At 36.1% G+C, this 16,398-nt stretch overlaps 1 protein-coding gene across 3 annotated transcripts in view; it reads left to right on the top strand.

The window, feature by feature from the left end:
- The window catches only part of LOC128999642 (dual specificity tyrosine-phosphorylation-regulated kinase 4-like), a 161,443-nt gene that overhangs the window by 51,116 nt on the left and 93,929 nt on the right, over positions 1 to 16,398 (top strand). Inside the window, exons 1-2 of one of the 3 annotated variants that reach the window (XM_054426254.1) lie at positions 11,899 to 11,970; positions 15,320 to 15,975. In XM_054426254.1, the coding sequence (XP_054282229.1) occupies positions 15,328 to 15,975 (648 nt within the window). In that variant the 5' untranslated portion in view covers positions 11,899 to 11,970; positions 15,320 to 15,327. Of the gene's footprint in view, positions 1 to 11,898; positions 11,971 to 15,319; positions 15,976 to 16,398 lie in introns of those variants that run through there. The other 2 variants (XM_054426253.1, XM_054426255.1) reach the window with 2 other exon arrangements.

Below are 16,398 nucleotides of genomic sequence, written 5' to 3' on the forward strand. Positions count from 1 at the left end.
TTTATTATTTTTTTCCAAATTGGTTATTATTATTATTATTATTATAAACAACTCCAGTTCTTGATAACTTCACACTATGTATCATATTAGCTGAAATTAATAACAAAGATGTATAACTTATCTGTGATTTCTTAAAATCTTGAAAGTAAGCGTCTAATTCGACGGGTTTTACCTTAAACTATACAAATATGAACGGTAGAAGCAAATACAAGAGGCGTGCAATGAACATCAAACAAAAGAGTAATTTCGCGTTTGAAATGGAATATTTTACTGGTTTATAATAGAGTAAACATTATAATATAAATCAGCGTCCATTGGAAAATCTATCAAGTGATGGAATCGGCAAGTGTTTCGTTTGTAGTTCGTCAATCCTTTCGTATAATGTATTATGCTGTAGATTCCCTTCTATGTAGCTGTAGTCATTGCCAACATATCCCAAATTAATTACTGGACTAATTATTATTGAATCCAGAATAAATACTCATGCATTTTCATAATGGATTTTTACATACAAATCTCCCAAAAATTGTTTAGAACGGTTTAAATCTAGGGATGAAGAAAATTTTTTCTAGCAAATTGATATCCACTTGAAAATGAACCTTAGGTTCGAAACCGTGGTAGTTTACCCGTAAAACAGAATCACTTGATAGTATAACACATGTTTCAAATTTAATTCTAGTACCCTAGACGGATTTTTTTCTATGCTCTCTGGACTTAATTCCTCGGAGCTCGTGTCCGTACCGAGGCGGAGGCTCGGGCCTGGACATCCTCCGGAAGCTCACGCTCAACCGGCTTGGAACATGTCTGACATCCGGGCGGCAATGGTCACTGAGAGAGTGGTAACCACAAGGTACGACTTTCAATCTTTAGTTATCTTCCTTGATATGCAGTACGTAAAATGTTTCCGAACAGTAGCCTAGGAATCAAACATTTGATTTCGGATAGCGTCCGTCAGCTGACCCCTACCCTTTGTTGAAATCCCATTTTTCATCAGCTGTAGCCAATTTAAAGTAAAGCTTAGATAACACAGAATAAGCTACTTTGTCCAGTCAATCGTGGTGAAAAAGTTTAAACTATATTTATCCCATACGACAACGATTTTCATAATCATTCAAATTTTAGGTTCGACTAGTCCTCTAATCCAAAGTTCAACCTGTGCCGGTTGTTGATTTTATTCCTGGGAGCATCTTCTAGGTAGTGAACAGTTTTTTTTATAGAAAATAACTGCGGATATCTATAAATTGACTACTTTTAAGCTAATTTCGTTCTTTAATGTTTTTTTTAAGTCAATACCTACTTTTAGACTTATTTGCGAGTGAAATTGTTGGTTTTAAGGGAAAAAATCCACTACAATAGTTTAGAAAATATTTTAGGTCTACGGTGTAAGCTTTTCACAATTACAGCTAGAATATTTATGATATAGTTTTTTTTTTAGAACTACGTCAAAAATCAAATATCATATTCATTATGATGCCGTGAACCTATCTCGAAAATTAATATAGCTAGAGGTGAATTTGAATGGTAGGCTTGATTAACATTCCGCAAATTCCGTCCAGCAAATTCAATCTTCTAGTCATTACTATAGAGTTATTTACATATGTTGTGCCTATTCTAATTATGTATTATTGTATTTACACGCATGTCTTATATGGAACATTTTCTAATAATTTTTTTTTCTTCCAGGTAAGAAAAGTGGACATTTGGCTGTTAGATGTATGAACAATCTACGTGCAACAATAAGGTATATTGTGGTTTAACGCAACTTTAATAAGTGCACTTTAATAAGTTAAAATGTCGTAAAAATATTTTCCTTAGTCTATTGGTGCAAGTAAAGATAATATAGTTGTTTAGATAGTATATTCCTGGTTAGCCACCAAAAGTGTGAACTTAAAAATTAATATACAGTATCAAACACGAGTAACCTCTAGACCGACGAGACAGTTGTCCGCATAGCCACCTGACCGAACTACCTCTATCAGCAAAGTCGGCCACTAACACTCGTCAGTGATTGCTTTAGTAATATAGCTCATTGCTAGATATTCGAATAATCAACACAGTTACACTATTGACAATCAGCAGTGTCAGCGGTTGTCTACTATTCTATCAGTATAACCATTGTTTTGGCTATGGATATATTTGGATATCTAGATTGTCGAGTAATCTTTGTCGTACGTAACTCTCGTCTCCATATGTGTGTGGTTTATTGATCAGCAAAATCAGCAATCATCCGGTTCAACAATCAGTACTATAACAGTTGTCCACTATCTATCATAACAATTATTTTGGAAATTTAACTATCTGATTGTTGTGTCATTTACGAATAAAAACTGTTTGTCATACAGTATGTCTTTGTAGCTTTATCGAACTGTTATACTCTTCTATTCAACAAAATCAGCTATTCAGTTTAGCAATCAGCATCAACACAGGGCTCCCCATCAGTCATCACAAATTGGGTCAGATATGGATTATTGAACGAAGTTCCATCATTGGGACATCCTGAGGGGCCCTAACTCTTGATTGGTCGGTTGTTAGGGGGTGGTTGGGGGAATGTCATGCTGTACCCGTGACAGGCCAATTCATCCCACCAGAGAGAGGCGTATGTCAATTTTCTTGCAGCAATCAAAGTGTCAAATTTACAAATCATGGTACATTGTCGCATCTTATATTATTAACTGTTATATTCTTATTTGAAGATCATTACAATATATGGGCTACTCTGAACACATCTATAATTATATGAATTTAATATGATCTTTGTAATTTTTCAAAGGGTTCGTAATTTTTCAGCGTTTGTTCTGTTTGTTTTTGGTTGTATGGTGTTGAAGTCGAACTCGTAGGTACTACCCACTCTTTTCATATTAAATCTAACTTTATCTCAAATTACGGAGTTTTAGCATTTTTTGTTATTTTCTGTGATAGAATCCTTTTTGATTCAGGGTGTCATTGTCTCAGGCTGGTTTACAGTACGTAGGCTATACGATATTCTCCCACTCTTGACTCCCATGAACGTTGCGTATAGTAATTATCAATTAAACGATGAAACAAATTAACTTCTCGACCCTATGAGCTAGAGATGCAACTGTAGGTAACATTTAATGTAAGAATTCAGAGACTTTGAACACCATGTAATAGGGACATAATACATTGAAGACAGTGTTCTTAGTGCATTGGATCTAGGGGCTAAATAGGTGGTTGATTCTTCTAGTTGGTACCAACATAACAAAATTTTACAGTGTGTCGATTTTCAAGCTGAGGTGTCGCACCAGTTGTATTTCTAACTCGGTGGCTGGAACTATCAATTGTAAATTCAATTGTTTATTCCAATGATCACTGGTTCTTGGTTATTCCTTAGTGTTTCAAGTTACCAGATGAGTTTATAAACGACCCCGAGTGACTAAAGTGCCAACTTGAAGTTAATTGACAATCATTTCCAGTATTTACAAACACCTGTAACCAGGAAGGTGTCGGCGGAAGAGCCGCTACAGGTGGACCCATTGTTGTCACCCCGGAAACAGCTTTTGACAGTGTTGCCACCACCCGGAAGTGGACGAATCAATCATACCAACGTGTAAAGACATTTTCAGGTGAACATTGTTTGGCGGGCTCAGTAGTTATGGACGATGACTGTACTTTTTACCCTAGTTCTTCATAAAGACATAATTTCCAGCTTAAAAGATAATTGTTACTGTTCATTTTCATAATCCACAGTTAAGAACTGTAAGGATTACCATCAGGTCAAGTTACAGTTTGTAAATGCCTGTCAAGTGTTTTTAAAAATATAAAATTGTATTGTGAGCAAATTAATTAATTCCAAACGGAATTGACATCAATTTATTTCAATTAACTAAACCTTTGGCTAAGGCTTTGTTTGCACTAAGACCTATCTACACAACAACATGATTAAATTCCACAATCAGTGTTACCAATGCCAATACAAACGTCTGCAGTATCACAGCGGGACTGTGTACTGGGACCTGAATAAACACTCAGTTGTTTGTCAACAATAGACACATGAATAATAATGGTCCTGAATAAAATTAAACCCAATTTAATAAAAAAAAGTCGAAAATACTTTTATAAACTTTATAGACCGATCTATAATTTTTTAAACATTGCCTTCCCTTATTATGTTGCCACCACATTATTGGCACAAAAAGTACGAGTAATTTCACTCCTGGTTATTTACTAAAAAAAAAAAATAGGTTGAAATAGACTCTTCCTACTCTTTGACGTGTCGTTGCCAATGTCATCCATACCTTTGAGTTCGTCACTCGACCAACTGAGTCACCGACTAGTGTTCGTTGGCTGTGCTATACTTTGAGCTCCAGGACGATGTTTTCCCCTGTTTGAATGATGAAAAGGAGACGTCGAATGACTACATTTTTGAATGAAGTGAAAGATCTTTGCGGAACTGACATCCATTGGGTCGTTACAGGTTTGACTTGTCACGCCGTGTGATCACTACGGTTGGCGCATTGATGGTGATTTGTAGTTTTGTCTACTTTGTTCAGTATTGTTTTCTCTGTTGGTTTTGTTGTTTTGTTTGAGCTACTGGGAGAAGTGTGTCTACTCCTTCCCGTTGTATCTGTTTATAGAAATTATTGGTGGGAAATAGGAACAGTTTTCTGATTTCTGCGTTGTAAGTGTAATCCTGTGATTATTAGCTGAAAGTCATATGCAGCATATAAATAGAACAAACCACGAACTAAATCATAAAATTTGAAATTCTCACATATCTGATATTTATATGATTATAAACACTTAAAATGGGTTCCTAATGATTTGCGGAGGTTTGCGGTGTGACTGGTGATTGTGATTGTAGGTTTCATTTCAATAACGATTGCGAATTATCTTCGTCTACCAATGTTCGTAAGTGTTTTAAACTGCATTGAGTAAATCCATTTTTGTTCATAAGTGATTTTGTGGTTGCGAAAAAGCATGAAACCGTGAAATTGTTATTATAACTTCGGGAAACGTGTAAAAGTCCAGTGGTCAATGAAATCCGGGACCTTGTCTCAGCTGAGTTTCGAATCGAATTATTAGAGCTACAATTGTACTGACTCTCCAGTATCGAACCAGCGATCTCCTGATGCGAGAATTATGTCCATTCAGCTAAACAACTTTGTTCCTGAGTTGAACACAGCCTCACACGTCATATGAACCTTTAATTGTGCCACATAGAAGACTTTTTTGTACAAAAATCCAATATTGTATTCCATAAGCTATATCTCCGAAAACCGGCGGTAATGTTCCCGGTAGATGATGTGCGTGTCGCTGAGGTAACCTCAGATCAATACGACGGTTATACACATCATTTTATTACAGGGACTCCCTAAACTTCTGGCTGATTCAATACAGACGCACGCAGCGACTGACACGCTTGACACGACCCGCACGCATCGGGAGGACACCACGCTGTCAACCCTGTCTCCCTGCACGGTAACTTCACCGATGTCATGTACGACCAAAGTACCGGTACTTGGCAACGAGAAGGGGCGAAGTTGGACGATTCAAAAGCAGAAGCTTCTGGGGCGAAGATAACGTACGAACGAGGAAGATTTTTCAAACAAGAAATGAAATGATAATTAAGACGTAAAGACCTAAAATCAGAGTATAAGTACTTGGCAGCCAGAAAGTTGGACGATTCGTCAGTGAAAGCTATTGGTGCGAAAATTTCAGAGTGAGAGCCAATCGGTCTAAAGATGACTCCGCAATAAGCAATTTCAAATACTGTATAGTGTTGAATTGCGGAACATAGTATCGAAATCAATCAACTAAGAAAATCTAATAATACGTGCTCTTTTCGATTGTGGAAACTCTCGATTTCCAGAATTATTTTCCTTATTTTATTTTGCACAATTCTTAACAACATACAAACATCATAACTAAAAAAAAAAAAACGTGAACATGTTACTAATTATAGCAACTAGTTGACCGCAATGTAAATCGACCAATGAGAATTGAGATGTAAATGTTGTAATCTAATCGAGAAAAAACAGTGAAGTGCTGTAAATAATTATGCACTCGTAATTTTGATACCAGTCCCAGTCAACTGTAAAATAACGAAGGACTCGAACAGCGAGTTTGTCGAGAAAAACTCTTTGTGTAATACTAATTAGACAACATGAAGATTTTCAAGTGCTGTTTTATTAATTAATAACACCGAGTAGAGTTCGTTAGGAAATTTATGCTGTAAAAGAATAAGGATTTTTTCACTGTAGATTTACTACTAGACTGTTTACTTTTAATTCATATTTTTCTTCATTATAAACTACTTAAAATATTAAAATACACATTAAAGTACTGTTGACAATAATTTTTTCATGTAAAAGCTGTATCCAGTACATGTGTACTACGTACGCAACTGTCCTGTCTCATTGATATAGTTATGATGTTGACACAATGAGAACATTTTACCATCCCGTGGACCTTTTATGAGAACCGTAACGAAATAACCCATGAAACGTCGTAATTTCACTTAGTGTACGATCTCGTTACAACATTCCCCCATATGCACTTGGCAGTCTAATTAATTGAACGCGTGTGAATGTGAATAAGCCACGCTCATTAAAACCCTACCAGACTATTTCGCAAACAAATTAACGAACTGCTTTTGAAACTTGCTATGCAACCGTGTAATTCAATTTGTATTTTGCACTCATCGATGTATTTACGAGGACGGCAGCACGAAAGTTTCCACTCGTTTACATCTTGGATTTTACTGTTGTAAACACATGCAATAACACGCACCGGTGATATTTCCCATAGTAAAGTATGTTGGAGGGGAGGAAAATAACACTGGTTATTGGAACAGTTGGCTTTGGATATAGCAAATAGGCTTAAAACTACAGAATAAATAGTGATACAGATTTAGGCCTATATTGATAATTATGGCCTCAAACCTGTTAATATAATATACGACTCTTTATGTGTTTAGATCACCTATTTTTCATTCAAATTATCATGATTCTTAAATTAATAAAGATTGTTTGTACATTTTTCTGTGCATGTTACGTAAGACAAATTTCGTAGTAAATTTAAATTCCCAGTCATACTCTAAACGTACATTATAATAGATTATCATTACAATGTCGAAGTTGGACGTACAACATGAATACAATATTCCCCAGGCGTGCTATATTGAAGGTCAATACTCCATTATAGGCCCAGGTCGTCATGGCTGCATACAGACTGATCCGCGGTCAGAGGGTAGTTTTGGATCATTCAAACTGACCCGGGGGTCTGGCAGGTAGATAATAGGGTTGCTTGAAACCTGTGATCTGACCCGCGAGTCGTTGAGGGAGGACGGGAAATTCTCCAGGCTTCTACGGGATAAATAAGTTGAGCAACAGTCTAAGTATTTCCTTATACAGCCGCTAATATGATTTAGCCTAATAGCTTATTTTAGCAATTTAGTTGATTTGATTGCTATCGTATTTTAAAAACGTTCACTTAAAATCAGTATAAACTTAAATTTTTATTTAGTACAAGCCAACAGAAATACATCAATTATTATCATTTACATTGCTATAGGGTTCTATTGAGTGATTATAACTCACCCTATGTTTTAAACGAATTTTTAATGTTTTATTTTTAATTTGTACACATAACTATAAAGCAGTAATTGCTACTATGGACCCCTAGTTGTCAATATTTTATTGACAATGTGTTTAAAAGACTAGCGGCGAACTACGCGATACCCATATCAAAATACAATGGCAATTATAAAATTATTAGACGGAGGAATATTTTATACTATTCAAGACCTACATACCTACCCTGTTTGGCGTGTATATTAATAAAAAAAAACACTAATGAATGATGTAAAATGCTGTAAGATCATCTATAATTTTTGTACAATCTAGAAAAATCTGGAATATTCTTTCTATAGCATTCTAGATTAACTAATTTTACGCACTTCCATAGTTAACACGTATGCGACGCTGCAGTCATTGCCACAGACCGAGGTATACATTTGAATCTTACACATAGACCGGCTGTCACTTGGTTAACAGTACACACAGACCACAAGCGAAAACCTGTAACACAGTTATCATTTACATTGTAATACGCTGCAATCGTGTTTGTAAATAATTTATTCTAGTTTCTTTGTATTTTTTATAACCTTTTGTAATGTCGCATATTTGCGACGCCCGGTCTACAGCGTAGACAATAGTGAATATTAGAATAATTCTCTTGAAATAGCCAAAACGCCGCATATATGCGACCGTTTATTTTTTGTTGTGTTTTGGGGTGGAAGTAAATAAAAAAAGATGATTCAAGAACAGTTTATAACTGAACAAATATAAAAGCTACATAGGATAATGCAGCATACATACATACAGTGATGCAGTAAAGTAAAGACCAGTTTTTCCAACTATCATATGACGTCACCAATCATCATATCCACAGACCAAGCGACGCAGTTGTGCGTCAGACATCTCTGTAGACCACTGCAGGGAATTCAGTGCATTCAATTCTGTGGTCGCTGATTCAAATAGACCGTTACAAAGATATAAGCATTTTAATAACATTGGAACCCCGACGCAAATACTGAATGCGACGGCAGTCTATGGGTAGAAACCGGCCGTTGCATATATGTGCGTCGCTGGTCCATGTGATTGAAAAATGTCGTTCTATTGCAGTAGCAAACGTGTTAATTCATAAAGCTACAAGACCACCTAGAATATTCCAGATCGTTTTAGAAAACAATGAAAGATTAAATAAAATTTAATATTTTCATATACACGCATATTGTAGGCCTACACTGTCGCTGCCTTGTCCAAAACCTTTTATTTTCAGTATCCAAACCATGCGATGTTTTATATAGGAAGAGGTCATTCAAAGGGAGGTGGTACACACAGGTAAACTCACCCTATAAAGAATTTGACTAACGTCTTCTCTGAAAAAATTTCTTGCGTAACGATGTCTATTTGGGTGAAGAATTCCGAAAACTCGACCCGGTCGAGACCACAGAAAACGTACTACTATAACCATTACGGTTATAGTAGTACGTTTTCTGTGTCGAGACTAAGTATGCAGTTTGAAAAAAACTTTATATTGCTGTAAGATGTTGACTTGAGTGAGATTATTAGGATATAATAGTATTAGTTTTATATTTTAATCTTTGATATACTTACTTGTACTCTAAACCGTATTGAACTCTCATAGTCATAGCACTAAGACTTGAAGAATTTCATAGCAACTCTCAGTAAATATTTGCAGTAAAATTGAATATTTTAAAAGTAAACATTTGTAGCCAGAGATCAACTCTCTAAAGATGCGTTACGATTGTAAGGATGGTTTGGTAATGTGTATACGAGATGCTGACAGACAAACCAATATGCATACGATTTATTTTATATTTTATTTTACGATTTATTTCTATTTATTTTATTTTATGGTTATAAGATTATACGTGGTAGAAAGCTGTTTACTTTTTTAATGCAAACCAAATTGCAATTAAGTAAATTAGTTTAATTCCGAAATGCTGTCCTCATTGAATACAAAACAATTAATTGACAACCTTAATACAAAATTATTTTTCCTACAGTCACCCGACAAAGTTGGCTTCCTTGTACTGTTTATAGTACAGAAAGCTGCTAATTGCTGCATACTTTGTCGTATGGTTTATACTTTGTCGTACGGTTTATACTTTGGCGCACATCAGGATTCCAACGAAACAATACAAAACAGCGTGGTTATATTATGCACGTAATCCGTGTACGCTTGGAAATAGGTTGGTAACACTTAAAGATAATAATACTATGAGCAGCTGATTGACTATTATAACTGCGATTTAACCTGTCATTTCGTATTTCGGTATTTCTGAACTTTGTGGACTTTTCTTTTAAACGTTTTTAAAACATTCCTATGATCCTAATAATCAAGAAAATGCCGTTAAAGCATTTTTTTTTTTGCGCGGAAACCACTTCAAATTACAAAAACATACGGAACTATATTCTCAAGTCGCGGAGCACATTTCTTGCCGAGGAAAAATAGTGGAGTGATACGGACGGACCGGGTACTACTTTCTCTAGGGCACCTATTTGTGTTGCCAGCTGAACCTAAAAACGTGTTGTATAGTGTTTAAAGACTAATTATTGATATGCTTTATAGTGACTGTAGGAAAAATATAATGTGTAACACGAGTGCAAAAGGCCTTTGCTGCACCCGAGATCATTCCACACTCGCCTGCGGCTCGTGCGTAAACATTGCTCTCGTGTGCAGCAAAGTGCCACTTTACCCACTAGTTACACAAATAACTAATGTTAACTTTTTGCCAATTGTAGAAACCGTTTGATATCGAAACTTATAGAATATTTGGACGGAATTGAATAATTAAACTAAATAAAAGACCAAACTAGGCTAGCTATATTGAGGCAAATCAATTAAACTGCTAAAATTAGCTAGGCTAAATCATGTGGGTATAAGAAAATACTAAGTCTATTACTTAACTTATTTTTCCCGTAGAGGACGGGGAGAATTCCCATGCCTCCCTCAACGACTTGCGGGTCAGATCACATGTTTCAAGCGACCCTATTATCTACCTGTCAGACCCCCGGGTCAGTTTGAATGTTCAAAAACTACCCTCTGACCGCGGATCAATTCGAGCACACGCGTCGTCATGTACCTATGTATAATGTGACCAAACTATGGCCCGACTGTGTCGTGTATGCCTACACAGGACATTAAATTTGTTAATTACAACTGAATATATTGTTTACGGATTTAATTTCGATTTCAACTATTCGTGGGAGACTTTAGTGATGTTTGTTGATTTTTACAACGGTTAAAACAAAATAAATACGTAAAAATTTTCACAGTAGCACAATTTGTAGGTAGCCAGTTCATTGATAATTTGTATTCTAAAACATGATGTAGTTTAACATTTTAAAGGATATACAATTAATTGTATCAATCGTAAAAGGTATAAATTTCTTTCGTGAACACTTACACTTAGTCATAAAAAATAAAACTTCTTTTAAAATAAAGTATAACAAGAGTATTTTTGACGGTGCAATGAAGACCTCAGGTTTATGAATAAGAAACGATAGTGTAAGCACAGACAATAGAGAGTATTATATTGTCTGTGGTGTAAGTCTGTAGTACATATGCTGCAACTGATACATTACCAACATAACAAACAACATCTGCAATGTACAGTAACGCACTGCAACAACAATGTCATAGTATAGCAGACTGGTAATAATCATACAGCAAATATATCCACGAATTGATCAAGTATTATTTACTCTCAAGACATTATTTATTCTATAATTGTTGATTTAACATTCCCTTCACGATGTTTAATTTTATGTATCATATGAAAGTTATCCATTTCTTATCTTTTAACTAAACTATTTAACGTACTGCTTAACAAAATTAATTATAAGCACAGTAATTTTTCTCTAGATATAACAGAGGATATCGTTTAGTCGACATTATTGCACTCAAAATATAAACTGACACAAAACTCACTCATACACTTTAAAATTTGTAAAAGAAAGATACGTCCTCGTATGATTCAAAATCCATGGCAATGTCTTTACAACGCATTTCTTACTTTTATTACAACCAAAATGAAATCTTTCATCTATTAGTGGTATACCAATGGTTTTACTAGGTTGTTTCCATTGTTAATCTATAACTCCTTAGATATGCAAATATCCTATTTCATACCACAACTGTATGGCAAATTTAATTGGATTTGTTTCAAGAATTTAAAACCCCCCTATTGGGAAAAAATAACGTGGAAACATACCAATTCGATAAATTAGATAGTGAGTGATAGTGGACAGTATTTTAGTTGATGCAGTGAACTATTGGATCCGTTTCAATTCTCTCCTCACAATAACTAACCTTCACGCATAGCCAACACAGATCATTGCAGTTATATCAGTGTTCAGTAGTTCTTTGTGAACAAGTGAGTTAATTGATTCCATGCAATCTTGTTTCAAACCGGGAAAGGTAAGTAACTTAACTCGGAGTATTGTTGTGGTTGTTTCTTTTTTCATTTTGTAATTGTTTATGGTTCGAAACTGGACCCAGTTGTTCCTGATCATTGGGCTTTAAATAAATTATCCTGGCTAATGAAACAGCCGATATTAGTCAGTAACAAAGCTACACAGGTCATCACACACCATTCTACACTCATCCTTCATTCATATTTGGGTTAAATACGTTCCTAGGTGGCGTCTCCATCACAATGATTGATAATTATTGATCAACAGTTTTATTTATTTATTTATTTATTTTACTTTGCGTAGCTTTTGTAGAAAACTAGTAAGATTTACTGCACAATTTAATTCAAAGAATGTACATATGCTTCGTTTTTAGTAATATTCTTTTATCAAAGTTCGTCAGCGAAAAATTTAATAAGTTTTGGAATGTATTTCAACTTATGTCGTGTTATTGGAAAAACTGTATTAAATTTTGATTAATTATCAACACAGTATATCTGCGATGAAGATAATCAAAATTTAATTGAGAATTTGTTTGCCATCACTGCAGATTTAATATTGCGTTTTAAACGGGACGAAACGTTAATTAAATATTTTACATACCATGAAACCAAAGTTGGTAATATACTAAAGCAGACCCAGGCATGGTATATACTTACTAACTAACTAACTGTCATTCACTTAATTGTGTTTAAACGTTGATTTAAAATGTAGTTTTAATGTTAGTTGATCAATAAGAGACAATTGTTTACAGCCATAGCCTGTCATAGAGTGTGATCATTGGAGAAGAATTGCCGCTTCGTTTACTGTTTTATCCTATGATCGTTTATGGCGACGTGATAGGTGGTATAGTTTTAAATGGTTGTTGTAATTATTTTTGGTTTGACATTTCTTTAAGGTGGTGAATAACACAAACTCCATTTTACTCAAGCAAGACACTTTGTCTGTAGCTCAATTTATTTAACTAAATGTTTTTTAGGCCTACTATAAAACTTCAACTACTCTATACGGGATTGAATATCTACTTCATGGTAGTACATAGCCTATATAGCTCTACGGTATCAAATTAATATCTCGACAGTGTTGTAAAAACTGAAAATATTTATGTTTACTAATAGATATCAACCTCATTTTGTTTTTGGTTAATAAACATTAGTTAAAGAGTTGTGCATATAAATAAGAAGTACTGTAGTAGGAACAATTCTATATCCCAATACCCCCGCCGCAGCAAACCTGCAGACTAAGCGAATTTCCATTTGCCTGATTTGATTTTCAATTAAATCCATTCAAATAACATTAGGTTTAACGAGTACCTAGGTTTGCTGCCTACAGGGTAATAAAGTGTGTTTTTTGGTAAATTTAATAGCTTAGTATAAAATGAATAGATTGGCCATTTCATATGGGCTTTAAAACTCGTTAAATTATCATTTTCTCCTTATCAAAAAATATCAATAATTTAACCTAACCTAACCTAAACTATGACAGAAAGAATTTGGAGGAGAGCGAAAGATAGGATTTGGGGGAGGGAGAGTGCAGCCCCCTCTCACGCGGAACAAGAGAGATGTCCGCGGACCAAGATGGATGTTTCGGCCGGATCCGAAATCTACTTGCTGACCCCCGGAACAAAAGTGATGTGAAGAAATTAGCCTTCAACCGTGAAACAAAAGCGGCAAACGCATTTTTAAATTTTCCCTTAAAAGTGTTTGGTGCACTTTCAAGCATAAATCCGGTGGAATGGAAATGAAACAATAGAGTCTACAGATACACTGAACCCAGTACTTGTTATGTTTTTTAAGACGTTTTCATCGGCGTTAAGCGGGTTTGAGACTACGGGATGGAAGTCTATAATTATTGTTCAGTGGCTGAAGCCCCCTAGCCTGTAGCCCAGTATCCAGATGTTCTGGGCCACAGGAAGCTAAGGTAAACAACCCACAGCTGTTAGGGTAAACACGACGCCATCTTGTTCAAGATAACTCGCGTTCCGCACTCTAACGTCACTTTAAACAAGTGTTCTTTGTTGCAACAACAGCTCTATGGCGTTGCTGTGTTACTTTTTAGACCACTTTTGGCTGCAATAGTGTAAAATGTTTTTGTGATTTCTCAGTTTAGGAGTTTCAAAGTGGTTGGTTGTTTTTGTGCTTTATTGTTTATTCATTCCAAAGTTGACTAGGGTTATTATTTTTTTGAATCTGTACGCTTTATTGGATTGCGGTTTTACCATTCAGTTATTTTTTATCAAATTCCACTTTTTAGTGCAAGGGTGATGTTTTTGTGCTTCAACAGTTTAATTTGTTAGTTGCTGTGTTGTTTAGCTTTTTTGAACTAGGTATAGTGTAATAATTTTTTAGTTCTTTTGGAATTTAGTCGATGTCAGGGATTGATTTTTACATTTCTGCTGAATGACTGACCCAGTGTCTGTAGGTACGTAATTTTTTGATAAGTTGCTGTTGCTATACAATATTATTTTATACTTTGTGTTTTTTATGAACTCTGGGTGTTTTCGTACTAGTGGAGAGTTGTAATTCCATTTCATGTAGTTTTTGCCTAGTTTATCGATGTTTTACTTGTTCATATAAGTATTTTGGATGTGCACATTTTTTGTTGTTCTGAAATGTTGTGGACAATAGTGTGATTTGTTATTGACCCCTTTTCAACCACTCAAAAATTTACTTAACTAGAGAGTGCTATTTTTATATTTATTTTGACATGCATTATTTTCGTAAAAAACTATTTAGTTGGGTTTGAATGTAAACATTTTTATTCCTTTTTCAGTTTGCTAGATATTTTATAGCTAAATTAAAACTTGATTTTTTATTTAGCCTACGTTACTTGCTTTAGTTTTAGTGTTATTTATTATTGTGTGTGTTTTTTCATCATTATCATTTGTAGGATAATGATACTCTATGGAGAATATATACAGAGACGACATATTTATTTGGTAGCACCACAGTAATTACACTTCAATTCGTGTTTTACAAATACATTACTATACCTGGTAAAACATTTTTCCCATTTGGGTATCCCTATCAACTCATTTTTGTTCAATCTTTTAATGATAAATCTTAAGCCGAAACCATCAGTATCACTGGTGAAACATCTACGTTTCATCATCCAATATCAATATTTGGCTAGTCAAATATAAATAAGTGTTTTTTATAGCGTCATATGTTGAACATTGTTTTTATTTGTTTAAGTTTTCAAAACATTTTTAAATTGTCGTTATGTCGTCCTCTGCATACATTTTCACCCCACCTGTACCCTATAACCTGTACCTGCCCCATGTACCTCGTACCCTCTACCTGTAGTTGTAGTGTGTGTCGATGTGGTGTAGTGAGCACGTTGCACGCATGTTGTAGGTCACGTGATGTGGCTGGAGGTGACCCCTGTCTACTGCGAGGGCCCCCAGGGCACTCCCCTGCGACACTCCGCGTCCTTCTCCTGCCTAAGGGGCGGCGGACCTCGGGTGCGACCTCACCGAGCCCGCACAGCTACCCTACCCTCCGCCACTCTAGAGACCGACTACGGCTTCGTCGCCCACAAGTACAAGTACGGACCAGTCCCCGAGGAAGAGTACGAGGAGGATGTAGGAAGCAAGAAAGAGTTGAGCTCTATCAGAGACGTTCTGCTCAAGAAGAGCGCGAGCCTGTTGAGTCCCACGGCTTGGTGGAGTCCTAGAAGGAGAGTGAGGAAGGATGACCGGTTGGAAGAGGAGGAACAACAACAGAGACGATGGAGAAGTTTGGGCGCGTTGTTGCGAACCAACGCTCCACAACCTCCGCAGGCGCCATCGCCTAGAGCGCAGTCCTTCTACCTCCTGGACGACTTCCTCCGTCCCCAACAGAAGGGTCGGAGAGAGAAGGCGACGTCCAGTTCGGACTCGCTGGAGTTGTCGTCGCCCATGCCACCCCCAGTGCCACCGCCCCCGCCGCCTCTCAGACTGCTGAGGTACCGTCCTCCCTGCGACTGCCTGCAGTGTCGTCGCGACAGGGACATCGCGCTGCTCAACGATACGGTAGGTGCTGCCTTGCCGCATGTCTGGGGATGGTTCTTGGGATGTTTTATTTGCATGCATGATTTTGAACTCTTTATTTTATTGTCACAGGAACATATATTTATAAGTGACATTATTAGAGAACTGGACGTCGGTCTCCGAAGTCTCGCGTTAAAATACCGCCAATCACCGAATCACCTATGACTTTGGCTATGTGTCCCGCTAGTCCTAGGCCTAGCCTGGGCCAGAAAGCTTTTTTAAAGTAATCCGGGCAAAAAATATAGTGTCTTAGGATGTAAAGGAATGAAAAGATATGTACCGATTGACACCACAACCAAGGATATACCAACTTATGAAAAATCATATCATTATACTTGATAATACAAAATTGCAGCTTAAGATAGTTTCAATCATGCACACCTTAAAGATATTACTCTGCAGGAT

This window comes from Macrosteles quadrilineatus, unplaced genomic scaffold (genome assembly GCF_028750875.1).
Source record: "Macrosteles quadrilineatus isolate MER2022 unplaced genomic scaffold, UCM_ALF_1.0 Scaffold_8__2_contigs__length_117827958, whole genome shotgun sequence".
Lineage (NCBI taxonomy): Eukaryota > Metazoa > Arthropoda > Insecta > Hemiptera > Cicadellidae > Macrosteles > Macrosteles quadrilineatus.